Source organism: Cyprinus carpio, chromosome A20, assembly GCF_018340385.1.
Source record: "Cyprinus carpio isolate SPL01 chromosome A20, ASM1834038v1, whole genome shotgun sequence".
Taxonomy (NCBI): domain Eukaryota; kingdom Metazoa; phylum Chordata; class Actinopteri; order Cypriniformes; family Cyprinidae; genus Cyprinus; species Cyprinus carpio.
This window is the reverse complement of record NC_056591.1, coordinates 1019377-1038785: the sequence shown is the minus strand read 5'-3', so window position 1 is coordinate 1038785 and position 19409 is coordinate 1019377. Positions and strand designations below refer to the sequence as shown.

Below are 19409 nucleotides of genomic sequence, written 5' to 3'. Positions count from 1 at the left end.
TGTGTGTGTGTGTGTGTGTCTGTCTGTCTGTCTGTCTGTCTGTCTGTCTGTGTGTGTGTGTGTGTGTGTGTGTATCTGTCTGTGTGTGTCTGTCTGTGTGTCTGTGGTTGGGTGTGTGTGTGTGTGTGTATCTGTCTGGTTGTGTGTCTGTGTGTCTGTGGTTGTGTGTCTGTGTGTGTGTGTGTGTGTGTGTGTGTGTGTGTCTGTCTGTGTGTGTGTGTGTGTGTGTGTGTGTGTGTGTGTGTGTGTGTGTGTGTGTGTGTGTGTGTGTGTGTGTGTGTGTGTGTGTGTGTGTGTGTGTGTGTGTGTGTGTGTGTGTGTGTGTGTGTGATAGCTTCTATTTATATTTCAGTTATACTTTCAGTTTCTGTGTGTGTGGTTGTGTGTCTATCTGTGTGTGTGTGTGTGTGTGTGTGTGTGTGTGTGTGTGTCTGTGTCTGTGTGTGTGGTTGTGTGTCTATCTGTGTGTGTGTGTGTGTATCTGTCTGGTTGTGTGTGTGTGTTTGTGTGTGTGTATCTGTCTGGTTGTGTGTGTGTGTTTGTGTGTGTGTGTCTGTGGTTGTGTGTCTGTCTGTGTGTGTGGTTGTGTGTCTATCTGTGTGTGTGTGTGTGTGTGTGTGTGTGTGTCTGTCTGGTTGTGTGTGTGTGTGTCTGTGTCTGTGTGTGTGGTTGTGTGTCTATCTGTGTGTGTGTGTGTCTGTCTGTGTGTGTGTGTCCTGTAGGAGCTGTCCGAGCCGCAGACGGGTCTGCTGAGGTATGTGCTGGAGCAGCCGTACTCCAGAGACATGGTGTGCAACATGCTGGGCATCAACAAAGAGGTACCCCCCCCCTCTCTGCTTTCCTCTGTCTCTTTCAGTGTTCTCTCTCCCTCCTCTGCCTCGGATGTCCATCCCCTTCTCTGTGATGAAAAGCTGACAAAACTGCATAGATTATGTGCTGCAATCCTACAACATACTCACTCCCAAACTAACTGAGTGCCTTTGGCCAGCCTCCACCATACTCGCTGCCAAACTAGCCTAGTTCCTCTGTGAGCCGCCAGATCTCACTCTCGCTCCGCTCTTGCTCTGCTCTCTCTCTCTCTCTCTGCGCGCTCTGGGCCAGTGCTGTGCCTGCTGTCTGGTAGGGAGTATCGCACACCTGTCCCTCTCGTACCTGTCTCTGGGGGTGTGGCTTGGCTTGACTGACAGGGTTACTTGGAGCTGGCCTCCTAGTCACTGTATTTGTGTTTTCTTTTTTTTCTTCCTTTATTTTTGTTCTGTCTTGCCCCGTCCATCCTCCTCCTCCAGTGCTCTAGACCTTGAACATTGCTCAGGTATGTTCACAATCTTACTGTTGTATTGTGACTAACCAGACTCTGGAAGCCTCCTCATAGCCAAACCGAACAGTTCCATCTTATTACTATTGAAACTGATGAAGAACGACTCCAGTGAAACCAGAAAACAAATGTAGGGCTTGAAATTACTGACTGGCGCGAGCAATCAGCTTTTCCACACCAATGTTCTGCACTTTCAGACAAACTGCTCAAGACTGCTTTCTCTCTTTCCCAAAGTTAAACTCTTTCTGTTTCTTTTCAGTTACATTTTAGATCAGAAAAGTCTTCTAAACTGTTATGGTATGTGGGTCAATCACAGGAAACGGTGCCGTTAAAGCTAAAAGGTTTCAGTGTTTTTGTTGTTATTTAGTTTTATTATTTAAATGCAATTGCCAAACTTTGAAGAAAACACATTTTCTCACCTCACATTAGCCCCTCATCCTGGTGTTCCTGGTAGTTGATTTTTAAACTATTTTTTTAACCAAACCAAACCAATATATGTGTTCACAGCACTGCTAGCTCCACTAACTCATCACAGTACATCTGGCATTCATATAATTTACAATAGATTATAGCACATTCTGGTTCTGTCAATATGATGCTGTTAATTATTTATGCATGTGTGAGTTTCTGGAAGTACCTTGTAATAAATAACACATTATGATTAAGACATAGTTAGTTAGGTCATAAATAATTAATAATCCATTCAAAATGTCTTAGGGTTGAACATTAGTGTAAACATTTCAATAATAGCTTAACTAGTAAACATGCCACAATATTACAGTCATTATTCTTATGGTTACTATATGTTCATCTTTTGAAAAAACAAAACAAAAACAAACTATTAAGCCTGTAGAGATGAAGTGTGATACTAATGAAATACTGATAAAGACAATGAAACTTGATTTTGAACTATTGTGGTCAAAAATTTTATGATGTTACCACTTTAGATATGAAGTCAAAAACATTAAATCATCTTTTAAAGGGGGAAATGTTACATTTATAATCTGCTTAGGAAATATTTTAATTTAAAAAGGCTTAAAATATAGATATAATTCATTATTTTCCAATTTTGTTTTTGTGCATTGAAACTTACAATCATATATAAATAATACACACACAAACAATAGTAATAAAAACACAAATATTACACACACACAAAGCAGAGTTCAGGCTGTTAATAATAGTGTGATGATCAATAGTAATAATAATGTTAGTTATATCAGTAGTAGGTCACAGGGACACACATGGTGCCTTTTCCTGAGACTGACCCTTGACCTCCCATCCACTGATAAGAAATGACAAACTAATAATTAAATAGTGTGATTTGATACAATAATGAATGGATCCAAATTAAACACATTTTTCACGCAAAAAATGATCCTTCTGTCATCATTTACTGTCCCCCTCACGTCATATAAACTTTTCTAACTTTCTTCTGCGGAACAGAAAGAAGGTATTTTGAAGACTTCCAGTGTTCGGACAAAAAATATTTTTTTGAGACATTTCTGAAAATAAATTTTTAGTGTTTCTCAGAGGAAAGGAATGACATGAGGGTGAGTAGATGATGACAGAAGGATCATTTCTGAGTGAAAGATCCCTTTCACTTGTGTTTGCACTAATATTAATCCATGCTAGAATCACAGACACAGTCCAGTAAGTCACGGTGCAGCTGAGGAAGGGACACACACACACACACACACACACCACTGTCCCTCCTTCAGGCATGATTATGTAGAGACACTTAATACCTAAATCTGTTAATTTCAAGCCCTGATCGGCTCATGCTCTGTGTGTGTCTCGTGGCGGTGCCGTTCAGTGTGTGTGTGTGTGTGTGTGTGTTCTGCTGGTGTTGATGGCTCTCTCTGGGTGTTGTGTGCTGCTCAGTGCAGATGCTTCACTCCCACATGCAGCGAAAAACCGCTCCTTAAGCACAAACCCAATCTCTGATCTGTAAACATGGATGCATTTGTGCTGCTAGAAGCAGAAAAATGAAAATATTGCACATTCTGATTGCACAGGAACTGGTGCTGTTAAACTGTGTGCCGTCTGCTTCTAAAGGCCCCATGAAATCAAACCAGAGCCTCGTGTCTTTTAGTTCAGAGCTAATGTCTATTCACTTTGAGCTCATCTACCCCTAAACATTGACAAATTATGGTTTTAGCAGACATGCACGTTTAAAATTTAAATAATTTCTCCTCCTGGAAAACAGACCAAAACATGGATGACATCACATGGGTTTATGGCCCCCACCAATAAATACAAACAGCACCTGTGGAGCCCCGTATGAAAAACCCATCAAAAGATCAAGTTTTCTGAACTTAAGTCTGTTCACCGTTTAAAAAACCCAGCAATAGAGCGCTGCAGCGATTGTTTTTTTGAAGGTCAATCTGTACGTTTGCATCATAAAATCCCAATAGGGTTTTTCCATTGGCTTTTAGATTACTGCAGAAAAATAAGCTCTGTGTCCAACACAAGTTTATGATTCTTGCAGGTTTAGATCATCCTGATAATCTTCACAAATCAACACAAATTCATGAATTTTGAAGCCTAAATATATTCGGCTATAAACAAACTACACCGCAGTCAAATGACTTCAACATCTGCCTTTAAGATACACACCACTCTTTCAGCCTTTATTTAAAAATTTTCTCTGAAAGTTTGAGTTGGAATAGTGTGATTATGAGTTTATAGAACGACGAGTGAGTAGACGACGAGTTAGCAACCATTTTTTTAAGACAAGTAAAAGCTTTAAAAAAAAATCACAAGGGGATATAACTGATTTGTTTTTGCAGTGTCTCAGCAATGGATGCTCTGCAATGAATGGGTGCCGTCAGAATGAGAGTCCAAACAGCTGATAAAAACATCACAATAATCCTCATTTTTGATGCACCACTCAATTCCAACAATCAACACAATTAAAATACAAAAGCTGAAACACATCCAGCATTAAGACGTTCATGTCTTGATGGATTTGCTGAGTAAAATCCCCAGCGACTTTAAGACGATGTAACCGGAAGTGCTAAAATACTAGTTTCTGGGTTTTGGTTTTCTGCATTTCATGGGGTCTTTAATGTCTGTATGAATGGCCACAGCGATGTGTAGACACACCCAGCGCCCCAGCATCGCTGATAGATCAGTCCCTGCATGCCACCTCACTGGGAAGCTGCAGCGCATCACGTGCACCTGTTGCCCTCCTGACCCTCGAGCAGCAGGGGGCGCTCTCCTGACAATCAGCCCCTCAAACGCTGATCTGACTCTGATGATATGCTGCAGCTCTCCTTGCGATCAGGACTTCTGTGAGCATCTTCATGTCCTGCTTTCATGGGTGTGTGTGTGTGTGTGTGTGTGTGCTCTGAAGGCCATCTCTTGTGACCATCGTGAGTCCGTGTTGAAAACGATCTGTGTGTTCAGTGAATACACTCATGTTCATCATGCGCAGACTGTCCGTAGGTGTCCCTGCGTTACATTATAGCTGCTTATGTATCAGAAATCATATTGTATCTGGTTAGACATGAAGAATAAAAGTGAAGAATAGAATAGTACAAACTGAAACAGAGTTGCAATAAATGTAACAGACAGAGTAACTCTGTTTCTTTGATCTTCTGGAATAAAGGAGTTTGATCATGAGAACATACAGTAGGTTTCAGAACTTTAAACTTCCTCTTTATTCCAAAAACACATTCATGAAAATTAATCTACTCAAATCACTAAATCATAAAACTGCTGGATTTCATTTCAGAACCAAGGCTCTTATTTCATGAACGGTGTATAAAAAAGTGACACTTTTTTTTTTATTATTATTTCCTTTTTTTAACTACACTGTTTTTGATTTTACTGTTTCTAGTTTTATTTTGTTTGTGGTATTTAAATAATTCTATTGTTTACTCCTTAACCTAATTTAGCACCACAATTTGTTTTCATTTGTTGCACCACTATAAAGTACAATATATTTAATGGTATATCTAAGAGGTTTGTTTGATGTCGCTTTCATCAACTTAACATTATATCTTCCATCCCTCCTGCTGTGCCGTGATATTTGAGTTGACACACACTCTGCTGCATGCTGGTTTATTATTTTGGTGACATCATAGGATAAGTTGTGTCCCAAACAACATGTACAAAAATGAACCGTGGTTAGATGTTGAACATGTCAATCAGACGAGCCCTTCTGTGGTCTAAAGCCGAGAGATCAGAAATCAGACCATCCAGCTGACAATATTAAAAACAAAGTCATTTTAGCTTAACTTTTTTTTTTTTATTTGTATAAATTTAACATTTTGCTTTCAGTTTGGCTCTTTTGCAAAGTCTTCTGTGATTATGAAGCGAATAAAATTTATGTCTTCAAGCTAGTTTCTGATAATAAGCTTGCTCAGAAACCCAAATGCATTAGCACCCTCCTGCGATCCAGTGATGCCTGTTCAGGGCTCATCAGCTTGGCCTGACTAGTCATGTTGAAGTAATGAAGAGGAAGTCGGATAGATTCTGATTCCTAATTTCCACAGAAAATGATAGTATTATGCCTGCTAGTGTACTAAAGTACTTGAGCTAAACTATCCAGCTTGTATGTAATGAACTGAAGAGTAAGGTATGGGGAATGTCTGGTGAACATTGAGGGTTCTCTAGGACTCCAGATAAGATCCAGATCACGTGTGCTTCAGGTCGTGTATGTTACTGGTGTGTTTGCAGTGGTTGTGGTCTGTGTAAGAGTGCGCTTCTGTGCGCTGTTCTGCCCTCCTGCAGCACAAGCAGAGGTGTCCGGTTCTGGAGGACCAGCTGGTGGATCTGGTGGTGTACGCCATGGAGCAGTCCGAGACGGAGGAGCAGTTTGACGGCGGCACCAGTCAGCTCCTGTGGCAGCACCTCTCCAGCCAGCTCATCTTCTTCGTTCTGTTCCAGTTCGCTAGCTTCCCTCACATGGTGCAGTCGCTCCATCAGAAGGTGCAGCGGTGTGGGGGGGGGGTCGCTCACACTGGTCCATATCCCAAATGGTGCATTTAAGCCCTTCACTTTAGTCGCTAGTCCACTCACATGTGTTTCAGAGGCTTCAAGGAATAGTTCATCTAAAACTGTAAATCTAAGTTATGTTCCAAATTTAAAGTTGATATCAAAAAAATGTAGGTTCCTGTGAAATTTTGCTTAGGCGCTCTTTGAATTAAATTTTTTGGAATGTCACAAATTTATTCACAATATTACTTCTGTCACAAAATATGGGAACAAAACATACAAAAAATACTTGTTTTGTCAAGATAAGAAAAAGTTTTGATTGTAAATATTGCAGTCAATTTTGTAAAATGACATTTGACGCCGCCCACTAGGGGGAGGAGCCTGCCAAAGGGATTTAAAGTACATTTCTATGAAAACACAATGTCAGATTTCAAAAGGGTTTAAACAGGATGAGAATTTAAGCTTTCCTACAATATCTAATTTAGGATGATTACTAAAATATGTGATGGTTGGGGGGGGAAAAGAATGTGGCTGAGAGTTGATAGGTTAAGCTGTTATTCAGTGATAATCTGTCCTCTCATTCTCTGCATATTCACACTGGTCATAACTCACAGAAAATACACTGGTGTTTGATGTTAGGGACACCAAATGTGTCCCGACGCAACTAGAAGTGCAGTTTTTAATAAGATTAGAAATCTAAATAAAGTACTAAAATAAATAAAACTTCATAAATCTATATACACAAAAAATAAACTAAAACTGAAATGAAAGCAAAAAATATCAAAATCAAGACATGTATAGTTTCTGAAGACACATGAGTCATATAAACTGCTTGTGTAATGTTTTGCGTGGTGCTCTCGAGCTCCTGGTTATGAAATACTGCAGATAGAAAAGTTTGTTCAGATTTTCCTGAGGTTGATTAAATGGTGTGTGTGCTCTGCCAGAAAGAGACAATTAAGTATAAAAAGTAAATTTCACAACATAATTCTCTGACATACACTGAGTTAGAGAGAGAAGTGTGTATTAAATTCACATTTCACAGCATCCTCATCTCCATCAGTGAATGGAGGGTTAAAGGTCTCATGTACTGCTGTGACCACCAGTGCTGGCTTTGCTAAAGGCCACATCGAACCACAAAATGACATTTCTTTGAGAAGTGCAGACCCAAACTAGACTGATCCATCTCCACACGGAGTGCACCGTTTGGGACGGGGCCACACACACACACACACACACACACACACACACACACACACACACACACACACACACACACACACACACACACACACACACACACACACACACACATACACTTTTCGATCACACACACACACACACACACATGTGAATTACACTTTCCGATCACCTGGGAAAGACCTTCTAGCCTGTTTCTCCCTCTTGTGAACAGCTGGCCGGTCGGGGTTTGATCAAAGGCAGGGATCATCTGATGTGGATGCTCCTGCAGTTCATCTCAGGAAGTATTCAGAAGAACGCTCTGGCTGACTTCCTGCCCGTCATGAAGCTGTTTGACCTGCTGTACCCTGAGAAAGAGGTGAGTGACAGGCCTGTGAAGGCGTCATGAATTCATGATGTCACACTCTAAGCATGCTGCTGGTGAAGGTCATCTGAACAAGGCTTCATAACCTCTGGTGTTCAGCCGCTCATTAGTAATCATTCAGCAGACACTTAGACTTGCAGTGTACTTCAGTGCCTCGTTTTAGGACACAGCGGCGACCACATACTCAAGAAAAAAATAAACACATGCTCACATAAGTTGCTCTGCTTCTGATGTTCATTCGGAAGAAAAAAATAATTCATGTATTTATCAAAATGTTTTTTTTGATGTGATTGATTTCATAAGTTGCTCTGTTTCTGATGTTCATTCGGGTTTGTTTGGTGCTATAACTAGTAGTATAGAGGAAGAGATGATGGATTCACATCAAGAAAAACTATAGGAGAAAAAAACATATCACATAAACTTATTTAGATTACAGTTTAATGATATTTTGATCATGTGTCAACTGAAAACTGCATAGACTAAAAGATCTCGGTTCTTCAACATGGAGATCGATAGGAGAAATTATTGATGTGTCAAATTCATTTTCGGCCAAATGGTTAGAGATTCTGTGTTTGTCTCGTTGTCTGATCTGCATAATTCCTCTCGTAAATCAGTGCAGGCAAATCAACGGCGCTTTCCACAGATTCAGTTCATTCTTATTAAATTCCCTCTGAATGTTTAAATAGTCAACAGACTGACTGTCACAGCCAGAACCGATATCAGCTGTCTGTCATTAGTCCTGCCGATATTAGCTCACTGAATTAATCATTTAGGCAGTTGCTGTGATTAGTGATGTTGTGGGCTATTTACACCATCATAGTTGTTAGCTTTGTGCTTGTGTTTGTGAAGCCCAGCAGGACAGCTGATGAAACACAAGCTGCTGTGATCCAGCCATTAGCCCACAGCATCTGTGAAGGACAGATGTGCTGCGACTGCCCATCAGCTCTGGAGTTTAGCTGAAGCATGTAACGAGCCGTGGCAATTAGCTGCTCTCCCAGAGGAACACATTAAAGAGTTCTCCACGGAACAGGCAGAGTCTGATGGTATTGATGATCCTATAGACATCAGATCTCTTTAAATCCTGCTGTTAGTTCCTATCTCTTCTTATCTTTCTTCTCACCAAAGCTCAATTTACTTGATCAAAAATACAGTAGAAACAGTAATAATTTAACACAGCTGTTTTCTGTGTGAATATCTGTTAAAGTGTAATGTATTTCTGTGATGCGCAGCTGTATTTTCAGCATCATTACTCCAGTCTTCAGTGTCACATGATCTTCAGAAATCATTCTAATATGATGATCTGCTGCTCAAGAAACATTTCTGATTATTATCAATGTTGAAAACAGTTGTGCTGCTCAATATTTTTGTGGAAACTGTGATACATTTTATTTTTCAGGATTCACAGATGAATAGAAAGTTCACAAGAACAGCATTTATTTGAAATAACTCTTTTGTAACATTATAAATCCTGTCTCCTTTGATCAATTTAATGTGTCCTTTCTGAATAAAAGTATCAATTTCTTTAAAAAATGACCACTAACTTTTGAACAGTAATGTAAATCAATATTAAACATGAAAGTTCATAGCCAGATACTGACACAAATGGAGGACTATGCTATTATTATTTTTTAATTTATTTTATAATGTACAGTAATAAAGATAATTAGGTCTATATCATTTTAAAAGTTGTAATTTGTGTTTTGGATTGTAACAACCTAGACTTGGCAAATGAACAAAAAATTAAACTACTGAAATCATAGATGACTACCAAGCACAAGTCTGGAGAAATTGTTATTAATGCACACCTTTGGGGAAGATTATTATTTAAAGTAACAAGTTATTGCTCTTGCATTACAGATAATGAAAGTAATTGTTACATCTTTGTATGGCGCATAGATAGAGCAACCAAATTAAAGATAGTTCAAACATAAAATAAGTTTACTGCAGTCATATGATCCTTGAGAAACCAACTGACATCTAGTACATTATTTACTAAAGATTTCCCTTCTACACGCATAAATTGTGATGCATATGAGAACAACTCTGTGCTCAGAATGAAGAGAACGTACATTACTGTGTACTGTAGTTCTCAGCAGTGTTTTGAAATGCGTGTGGCTTTCTTTTGCAGTGTATTCCAGTCCCAGACATCAACAAGCCTCAGTCCATGCACGCCTTCGCAATGACCTGCATCTGGATTCACCTGAACCGCAAAGCTCAGAACGACAACTCCAAACTCCAGATCCCCATCCCACACTCGCTCAAGCGTTCCTCTCTGTGTTCAGGCACACACACACACACACACACACACACACACACTCCACAGGCACCGACTGCTCAGTGAGTCCAACAGCTCACCCGCTTCCTGTTCCTCTCTGTGTTCAGGTTTCTTCAGCAGAGTCTGTGCAATAAGAGTCTGCCCATGACCGACTATAAGATCGCTCTGTTGTGTAACGCGTACTCCACAAACTCCGAGTGCTTCAAGCTGCCCATGGGTGTGCTGGTGGACACCATCGACGGTAACACCAGCATGCGCATCACTCTGCCCGGCACCAACTGCATGGCGTCCGGCTCGGTCATGCCTTTACCCATGAACCTGCTGGACTCCCTCACTGTCCACACTAAGATGAGGTGAGAGGAGATACTCAAACTTATCTTATGCATGTAAATTAGTTTTGTCCTGACCAGCTCTGTGTCCCAGTGGATTGCTTTCCCTGTGAAATCTCATTGGTCTGATTGCTCTACAATCATGTCATGATAGTAAGTCATGTCATGTTTTATATCTGATTCCTATGTGATACTGCAGTTTTGAGTTTTTGATGCCAGTAATCCAACAAACTGGCCAGTTTTTCATTTTACACTATAACCTCTATATATAGATATATGTGTATGCACTGGTGTGATGCAGATGTTTAATAGGATGGACATGATGTATGCATTAGAACAAATAAATTAGCCAAAAATGATCTTTTACGGCACAAAACTACCATAGTAGGAAAGACTCCAATACAAAGCTGCACAAAAATACTATGCATATCGTGGACACATGATGATAAGCTTAAAGCACCACGGAGTTATGGGCAAGCCTCGCTCCGCAATGTTAAGTTCAGAACAGTTAGAGAACCAAGAGAGGAGTAATGTGTGTGCAATGTGTGAATGACTTTCATTCAGTCTTTTACAATGCTTTCATCTGATGTCGAGTACTGTTCACACCGCTCACAACCGCACCAACACACTCTAGCAAACTCTTTTGCAAATGCAATAATTCTGTATCATCCATTTTTAAACAACTGTCTGCACTGCCAGCTAACAGCATGACTGAAACTAGCCATGCACCGTCGTGTTATGATTAAAAGAGGCTGCTTTATATCCACTGACATGGGGTAACCTTTCCAATGTATGCCAAATATTAATAATAGTTAGATAATAGTTAGATATTACATATAATTTGGTAGTAAAACAAAGAGTTGCATGCTTTATTGGTGCAAATGAGTAGTGGTGATAATTATTTTGTACAACATTTGCAACTGCTTTTTACCACTTAATTAGAAGCACCACAAAATGAAACGGTGTCATCTGTTATAGCGACTACACGGTGAGTATCTGGTTCATGTGTGTTTGATTGGTCTGGAGTTTTTGTATTGGAGAGGTTTATCACACCAAGGCATTACTCTGTCATGATGAGTTACTCTAAGGCTGCTAGTCCTGTCTGTGCATAAAGGTGTCTTCAGCAAACCATGACGGTGTTGTATTTGTGCTCATTCATGCATATCACATTCTCAGAGGACCTTTTGTTTTTCCCATTAGCTTGATCCACAGCATTGCAACCCGTGTCATTAAACTGGCCCGCGCCAAGTCTAGTCTAGCCCTGGCCCCAGCCTTGGTGGAGACGTACAGCCGAGTGCTGGTCTACATGGAGATCGAGTCCCTCGGCATTAAGGGCTTCATCAGTAAGTCTGACGCACATGCCACAGATGTTTCTGACCTTTGAAACGGTCCTTGTGTGTGACTGTACGTGCTTCCTCCGCTAGGTCAGCTTCTGCCGAACGTGTTCAAGTCGCACGCGTGGGGGATTCTGCACACGCTGCTGGAGATGTTCAGCTATCGCATGCACCACATTCAGCCTCATTACCGCATGCAGCTCCTGTCACACCTTCACTCGCTCACCGCCGTTCCACAGACCAATCAGAACCAGCTGCACCTCTGGTGAGTCTCCGCCCACACACAGTTCATGCGTTTCGTGTCCTCCGGAGAATGCAATTGTTGGTAGTATACGTCATTGTGGAAAGTAGCATTTCAGAACAGTAGCCATTATAAAATTGACTGTTACTCCTCTTTAGGCATGAATTATCAAGATTTATTGCATCATAATGTAGGGATGTAACGATTAACTGTGAGCCGCTTATATGAATGCATGTCTGAGGGGAACTGTCTTTAGAAAAGTTTTTTAGATGGTATTTTTTCTTTTCATAATGCATATTAAAGTTCATAAGTGCAGCGCTGCGTTGTTTACAGCGGTAACCAAGGAAACGCTTTAAGCTCCACCTGCTGCAGTGTTTATAAGTGCTTTGTTTACAGCGGTAACCAAGGAAACGCTTTAAGCACCACCTGCTGGCAGAGAGTGAATCTGCGTCTTGTTCAGCTTGTCTGCTGTTTCTGTTTTATACTGATATTTTAATGTATAGTTTTGTGAGTCAAACTAGGGCTGCACGATTATGACAAAAATCATAATCACGATTATTTTGGTCAATATTGTAATCACGATTATTTAAAATGATTATTAGTGGGTCATATGACCAAAACTTTATATGAAAGATTTATTTAAAGATATATATAAAAAATATAAGTAAGTAATAAATATAAGGCAGATGAATCGCCTTCGCATAATGAACGCGATATTGCGTAGCTTGTCAGGGAACTACGGCTCTGTATAATAAATGTCGCTCCATTTGAAAGCATGTGATGGCGATTTAGCGGTAATCAGGGAACCGAGTTTACTGACGAAATGCGCGTGACAATCACATGCGATATATCGGCCATCCCTATTTGGTAAATAAGTTTGCTATGACATCTACATTTTAGAGACCAGCGAAATGTCCCAATTTTCAATACCACAGCAGAATTCCAGAGTAACTAATATTATTTAAAAAACAAAACAAAAACAAAAAAGGTCCTCAAAATGATTGAAAAGGATTAAACTGTAATAAAAAAGCAAAGGAAAACAATGCCAGTACTAAAACAGCAAAAGAATACAATAGAATAAAAATATAAAAATGAAACAACTGTGCTTTAAGTTTTTTTTAATGTGAGTCTAAAGTATTCAGTTAACAGCCTACTAGAGAAACTGAATAACCTAATGTAAAATAAAATTGCATAGTCTTCAATGTAAGAATTAAACTTTCCTTGTTTCTTATTAAAGCTACAAAAGTCCTTCAGTCAAGAGCAGTGAGTGATTTTGAATGTGTCTTTTGTTGTTTGATTGATATTAAGCACACAGTCAGCAGCAGGAATATAGCTCGCTGTCACTTTAAGAGCCGCACGGATCTTTACTGTTACTCAAGTGTTTTTATTCTCTTTACATTCATTTATTACATAACCGATGAGGGTTTACGTGAATAATCACCAAGCGCTGCATTTTGACACAGTTTTGTGTGTGTTTGACCGTTTAGGCACTAAAAGATGACTTTACATGTCTGTGTTGAGTTCCATCTCTGAGCGCATACACAGTAATCTTCCCGAGGAAGCGCGCAAGCAAGTTCTTTCACGCTTTTAAAACCATAAATAAATCTAATCAACTTAAATAAATCAAGCACGTCCCATTTTGAAAAAGTCTCGTTACATGATTTTACTGATTTGCACATGACATTGGGCTTTTATGGAGGAATGAAAGAGCACCGGTGGAAAGGGGCGTAATAATCGTTTTATCTCGATTAATGTTACAGCATTTTCATTATCGTTAGAGGCCGAAATCGAAAGCCCTAAATCAAACCATTCTGTTTTTGCTTCAAATTTCTAAATTATACAATCTAATTTAGATTAAAAACTGCTCATGTTGCATGTATGCAGCATCTTTGTTTGGATCATGATTAAAGTGCAGTGGTTGCCTCTAATTTTAAATGGAAAGAGCACAGACAAATCCTTTTTTTTGTTTATATGAAGAGATTACATATACATGTTTTACATACCTACTTGACACAGAGCTTTTTACAATCTGTCATTTAGCAGATGCTTTCATCCAAAGTGACTTACAAATGAGGACATCATTTAGCAGATGCTTTCATCCAAAGTGACTTACAAATGAGGACAATAGAAGCAATGAAAACTAGCAAAAGAGCATCAATACGCAAGTGCTATATTAGTATGTTATTATGGTGTTATATTTCAATTTCACAAAGAAACGTGTAGCATTTTGTCCAAGCAATAATTCATAAATCGAATCGTGAGTTGAGTGAGTCGTTACATTCTTATCAGAATGTAATAGTTACTTTTCTGAATTAAAGCAGCCTTGTTGATGTATGTGGCCGTATTTCCCCTACTTCATGCTTAAAGTTAATGAACAAAACAATAGTTATCTATGAGCTGTAACTGTATGTGTACGTTAAAAGCACCATTCCTGCAGCAAGAACTATTTTGAACTAAATGAAGATGAATGTCTTGGTTAATGTCTTGGTCTTGGCATATGATGTGTTTATTGAACCAATCAGATCAGAGTAAATGAAGAGTCAGCGAGAGGCTCAGTTGATTGGCTACAAGAGGAAGGTGGACCCATCCTCCCCCTCACGCTTGCAAAACTCAGTAATTTATAGAACCACACCAAAAACAAAATATCATAGAAAATAAAAACAGAGCTGTACATATCGGATTATTTCGGGAACTTTCTGCCCCACATGCACAAAAGGTCATTTAGAAATTTGCAACAGTTTGTTTTTTTACACATACAGATTTGTTCTATGCAGTCAATCCGTTTTGCAATTCTTTAAACTGTTGTTTTCGCTGGCAAATCACCGTTCACAGTCTTGCAGTGCTTTTGACCATCTTTTGGTGAAAAAATAGTGCCATAAGTGTAAGCGCGGAAAAATGGAAGTCAGAAGCATGCAGATCATATTTATTTTGCTTTAGCATGAAGTTGCAGTTTCACAATACATGAATTACACTTACAAGTAACAGTAAAATACTGCAAATAATTTTATTCTTACGCTTGAAACGCGATTTACACCTTTACAAAGCTTCTCTTGCGCATGCAAATTTAATTTACGCTTACAGTCTTATGTACACTACCACATATATTACCCTGCGTATGCAGATCTTCATGATGTCATTTTACCATCATACATTGCTCCACAAAATCAGTTTGTGTGCCAACATGTTTAAAGGGACATGTGTCAGAGAAGCTACCCAGCGTTGAAACTCTCTCATAAATAGTCTGACTATTAGAGCTGAGGCCATCAGACCTAATAGTCTGAGGCATGTGTGAAAAGAAACATTGTTCCCTTTCTGAAATTCGGCCAGGCATTTCGTTAATTTTATTACTCTCTCCTCTGACAGTCGCGCTCTGAATGTCACTGAGTCCAGTAACAACCCCAGATACGTTATTGACTGTCTGGGAACTAAAACACTCTTTTCTGTGTTTAATTTTAATCCCAGTTTTTGTAGATGTTCTAGGAGCATGGCTGTGTGATCTCTCGCTTTGTGCTCTTATTGAGCTGTCTCCAGGCAGTCGTCTATGTAAGTAGCGAGACAAATGCCTTTCTCCCTGAGCAGAGCTAGGGCCGCTTCTGTACATTTCACAAATACCCTCGGGCTGAGAGATAGGCCGAGGGGAAGGACTAGATATTCGTATACCATGCCAAGGAATGAAAACCTCAGACATTTCCTGTAGGGTGGATATATTCTTATGTGAAAATATGCATCCTTCAGGTCAATTGATCGCCTGGGCGCACCAGTTTCAGAAGTGTAGTATGGGTGAGCATTCTGAACTTGTACTTCCTTAGATATTTGTTCAGTGTGCGAAGATCTAATATGGGGCGGAGAGCTCGAGTCCCTTTTTTTCCAGACTAGGAAGAATCTCAAGTAAACCCATTGTGACTTTCCTCGGGAGAAACCACTCTTATTGCCTTTTTGTTCAACAGGGAGGTAATCTCGTCCTTAAGAACATGTACTAATGCTCCCCGCACCTGAGAATAAATTATTCCTTTGAACTGTGGGTAAGGAGTCGCAAACTGCAGTCTGTAACCGTACTGTACTGTTCTCAGCACCCAACGAGACTGCGTGCATTCTTGCCAATCGGTTCGGGTTGAAGAAATACTGGTTAATAACGTTATTTTTTAAAAACAATATTATTTGCCTATAATTTGCCTAATACTAATAATAATATAATAATAATAATAAAGAACAGCGTTTTCTTTACCTAAAAAGAAAAGGAAAAAATAGTGATCTAACGTTAGCTAATAACCCGGTGCGCTAAGTCACAGCCTATACAGCATCATCTTTTCCAGATTTTGGCCAAATGTAGGCTACTAAAAAAAAAAAAAATTCTATCAACACTTTAAAGACATCAAAGTATTTTTAAGATATTTAAAATGTTTGCTGCATTGTTGAAAAAACAAAAAAAAAACAAAAAAAAAAAACACTTGCATAAGATTGCGTTTTGAGAGATAAAAAAAAAAAAAAACTTAAGTTGCGGCTCACGTGACATTTTATTAGCCCTCCTACTTTCCGAAATAATAAAGGCTAAAATGCCTGTAGTCTAAAGCAAAATGTTTACAAACATTATAAAAACAGTTATTAGTTTCTTTCCGAAAACAATCCTCTAAAGTGTAGGCTATAAAAACGTCAATCCAAAATCAAATTAATTTAAGGTGAAGCTGATGCCTACTTCTCTCATTCGGCTCGAATCCAAATGTTTCCATGTTCCCGATGTATCTGGATGCTAAAATATTATTTATTATATAGTGTTTGTACTTTCATCGACATCATCCTTCACATCGGGTTTATCATCACAGTGAGGCGCGGTCACGCTGAACGCAGCAAATTTTGTACAATGAAGCAGTGTAGCTTGTTATTTGTTTCATTAACTATATATTATTTTGATAATGAACAGGCTTCAATATAGCAAAATGTTGTGTGTGCGCGTAAGGCGTTGGCACGATGGTCATACCAACGCTGGTTGGTTATACAGAGGCAAGACATTATTCAAAGCTGTCAGGCTTTTGCAAAATAATTAAAACTGTAAAGCTTTTGCAAAATAAAGAAAACTACTCTCTGCTGTTTCGTTTTCCTTTCTGAAAACTTTGGAACGTGTCACAATGAACCGTAATTTAGCAAATTTTTTTCTTTCGTTTCGTTAATCTGTCAATATGATTTAAGTGAAAGATATTTAGTATATATGCCTATATTCCTTTTTATGTAAGCTTATAGTTTTTCTGTTTTCTCCATCCACAGAAGCGCTGCAGGTGCAGATAAACTCCTCAGTTTATCCTCAGATAAACTCTAAGGGTGGTGCATTGCCATTGCGACTTACCTCTGATGAGTTCACTATTAAATGGAACGATAAAATAACGTTATTAACCGGTTATTTGCATAGGACGTACTACTGGAATTCTGATTGGTTGACAGCAAATTTCAAATATTAAATGGAACGATAAAAATAACGTTATTAACCGGTAAATGGCCATTTAAAATGTTCGATTATGTGCTGAACTATAAAATTTGATTTTGTTTCTGTTTCTGGTTCTGTTCCTGTCAAAATTTCGTTCGCTTCCGGTTTTCGTTTTCGTTCCTTGAGATGGTTCAGAGCCCTGGTGTACACCACTGCATCGTCTCTCGTTCTCTTCACTGCTCTGCATCCCCTGGACCAACTTTGCTCTGGTTTCCCCACAGAACATCTGTAAACATCTGAACTCGTTTTCTGCTGAATGCTGAACAACTGATAGTCAGGGACTATCAGCCCCCTTTCCTCTGAAAGAACCCCTCAAATGGCCTTCTTCTTCCTCCTCATCACCTGGGTATGGTGAGGGGCCGGCTGGTCCGTCTGAGCTGCCACGGGCGGATAATTTTTTCTGGGCCAGGCGGGTTTCTGCTCTGGTACGCTGCTCTGAACTGTTGTTGCATTCACACGCAGTCTCTTTCGCCTAGGAATGCGAAAGTTGGGTGGTGCGCGAGCTGTAGCCTGCGCAAAAGTCTGCCGAGGAGTCGGCGGGGGGCGCAGTCTGCGTCTTTCTTGGCATGCAGAGCTGCAAGGCCTCGCCATTCCTTTTCTTCTTCTCGCATCTCTTCTGCATCCGTGTCAGAGCTGAACCGTAAATGCTTTCTGCGACGACCAGTGCATCTAAGATGGCTTTCTTTTCTCTATCCGAGAGATTCTTCAAATGAAGCCAGCGTCCTCTCTCCTGAATGACCATTGTGGCCATGGCCTTAACCATCTCTGAAGACGGAGCGAGAGATCTGTGACAACACAGATTTCTTCCAACTGTGTCTGACTTGGCGTGACAGACACCTCTTCTTGTAGCTCCACCTGGTATGCGGTGAGCAGAGAGATGGCGTTCATGGCCCGGACTGAGAGAGCGACTGCTTTGTAAGCGTGCTCCGTCATGCTTGACTGGAAGCGGTCCGCTTTTGATGGCAATGTTGGGTTTGCAGCCGCTGTACGCTTTGGATGCAGATGCGCTGCGACTAAAGGCTCCATGGGGGGTATGCGAAGACGCCCTCCTTCTCCATACCCTCCACGTCAGGCACAGACCCCCCTTGCACGGGCATTTTACTAGTAAAGGGGTTGACCTTCCAGGTGACAGAAACCTCTTCCAGAAGCTCTGGAAAGATTGGAAGGAGTTGTCTCGCTGCCCATTTAGCTTTTGGCAGTCACTTCCCCTCATAGCGCAACTTTGCAATCTCAGCTACTACAGTTGGCCACGGAATATTGAGTTTCTCCGCAGCGCATTTGCACACGTCTTGTAGATCCACACTAAGAGGGCGAAGGAAATCCGATTGCACCTCCCCCCCAAATCCACCTCCGTAACCAGTTATTCAGCCGGTCAAACAAAATCCCAAAGCAAATCCCCATCACAACTCAAACTCAAACTCCAACCCTCCCCTCCTCCTCCTCGTCCGTGCTGAGGACACCAGCCAGAGGGGCGCATACATCCAGTTGTTCACCCCACGAGTGTTCCCCAAGAGTTGCCGTGGTGGGCAGCTCTACAGGAATGGGTACCTGAGGGGCGGGACTAGCTGACATGAGGGGATCATGACCAGACAAGCTAGCTTAGCGTGCAAACCTGTGACAGAGGCTCTTCATGGTGAAACGCGCGCAGTGCTCACAGGATCCGGGACTATCGACCGCCATTGGAGCATGTTTCAGCCCAAGACATGCAGAGCAGACTTGGTGTGTGTCTTTGCATGAGATCTTGTTCCCGCGTGAGCAAAGCCTCGGATCTCCCTAGCTAGCTACGGTAGTCTGCATTGCTGCAGCCATAGTTGCGGTACTGAATGACCCTAACAATGAGCTGGAATGCCGATTGAGGGGTAGGTGAAAGCGGCGTGGTGGCCAACAGATCGACTGTAAGCACAGTACCAGATTGATAAGCCAGCAACCAGCGT

At 40.5% G+C, this 19409-nt stretch overlaps 1 protein-coding gene across 1 annotated transcript in view; it reads left to right on the top strand.

Annotated features, from left to right (window-relative positions):
• The window catches only part of LOC109079377 (mediator of RNA polymerase II transcription subunit 23-like), a 64009-nt gene that overhangs the window by 14412 nt on the left and 30188 nt on the right, over positions 1–19409 (top strand). Inside the window, exons 10-16 of the mRNA XM_042777210.1 lie at positions 723–818; positions 6056–6253; positions 7671–7814; positions 9949–10094; positions 10203–10448; positions 11625–11767; positions 11849–12023. Coding sequence (XP_042633144.1) covers positions 723–818; positions 6056–6253; positions 7671–7814; positions 9949–10094; positions 10203–10448; positions 11625–11767; positions 11849–12023 — 1148 coding nt within the window. The remainder of the gene's footprint in view (positions 1–722; positions 819–6055; positions 6254–7670; positions 7815–9948; positions 10095–10202; positions 10449–11624; positions 11768–11848; positions 12024–19409) is intronic.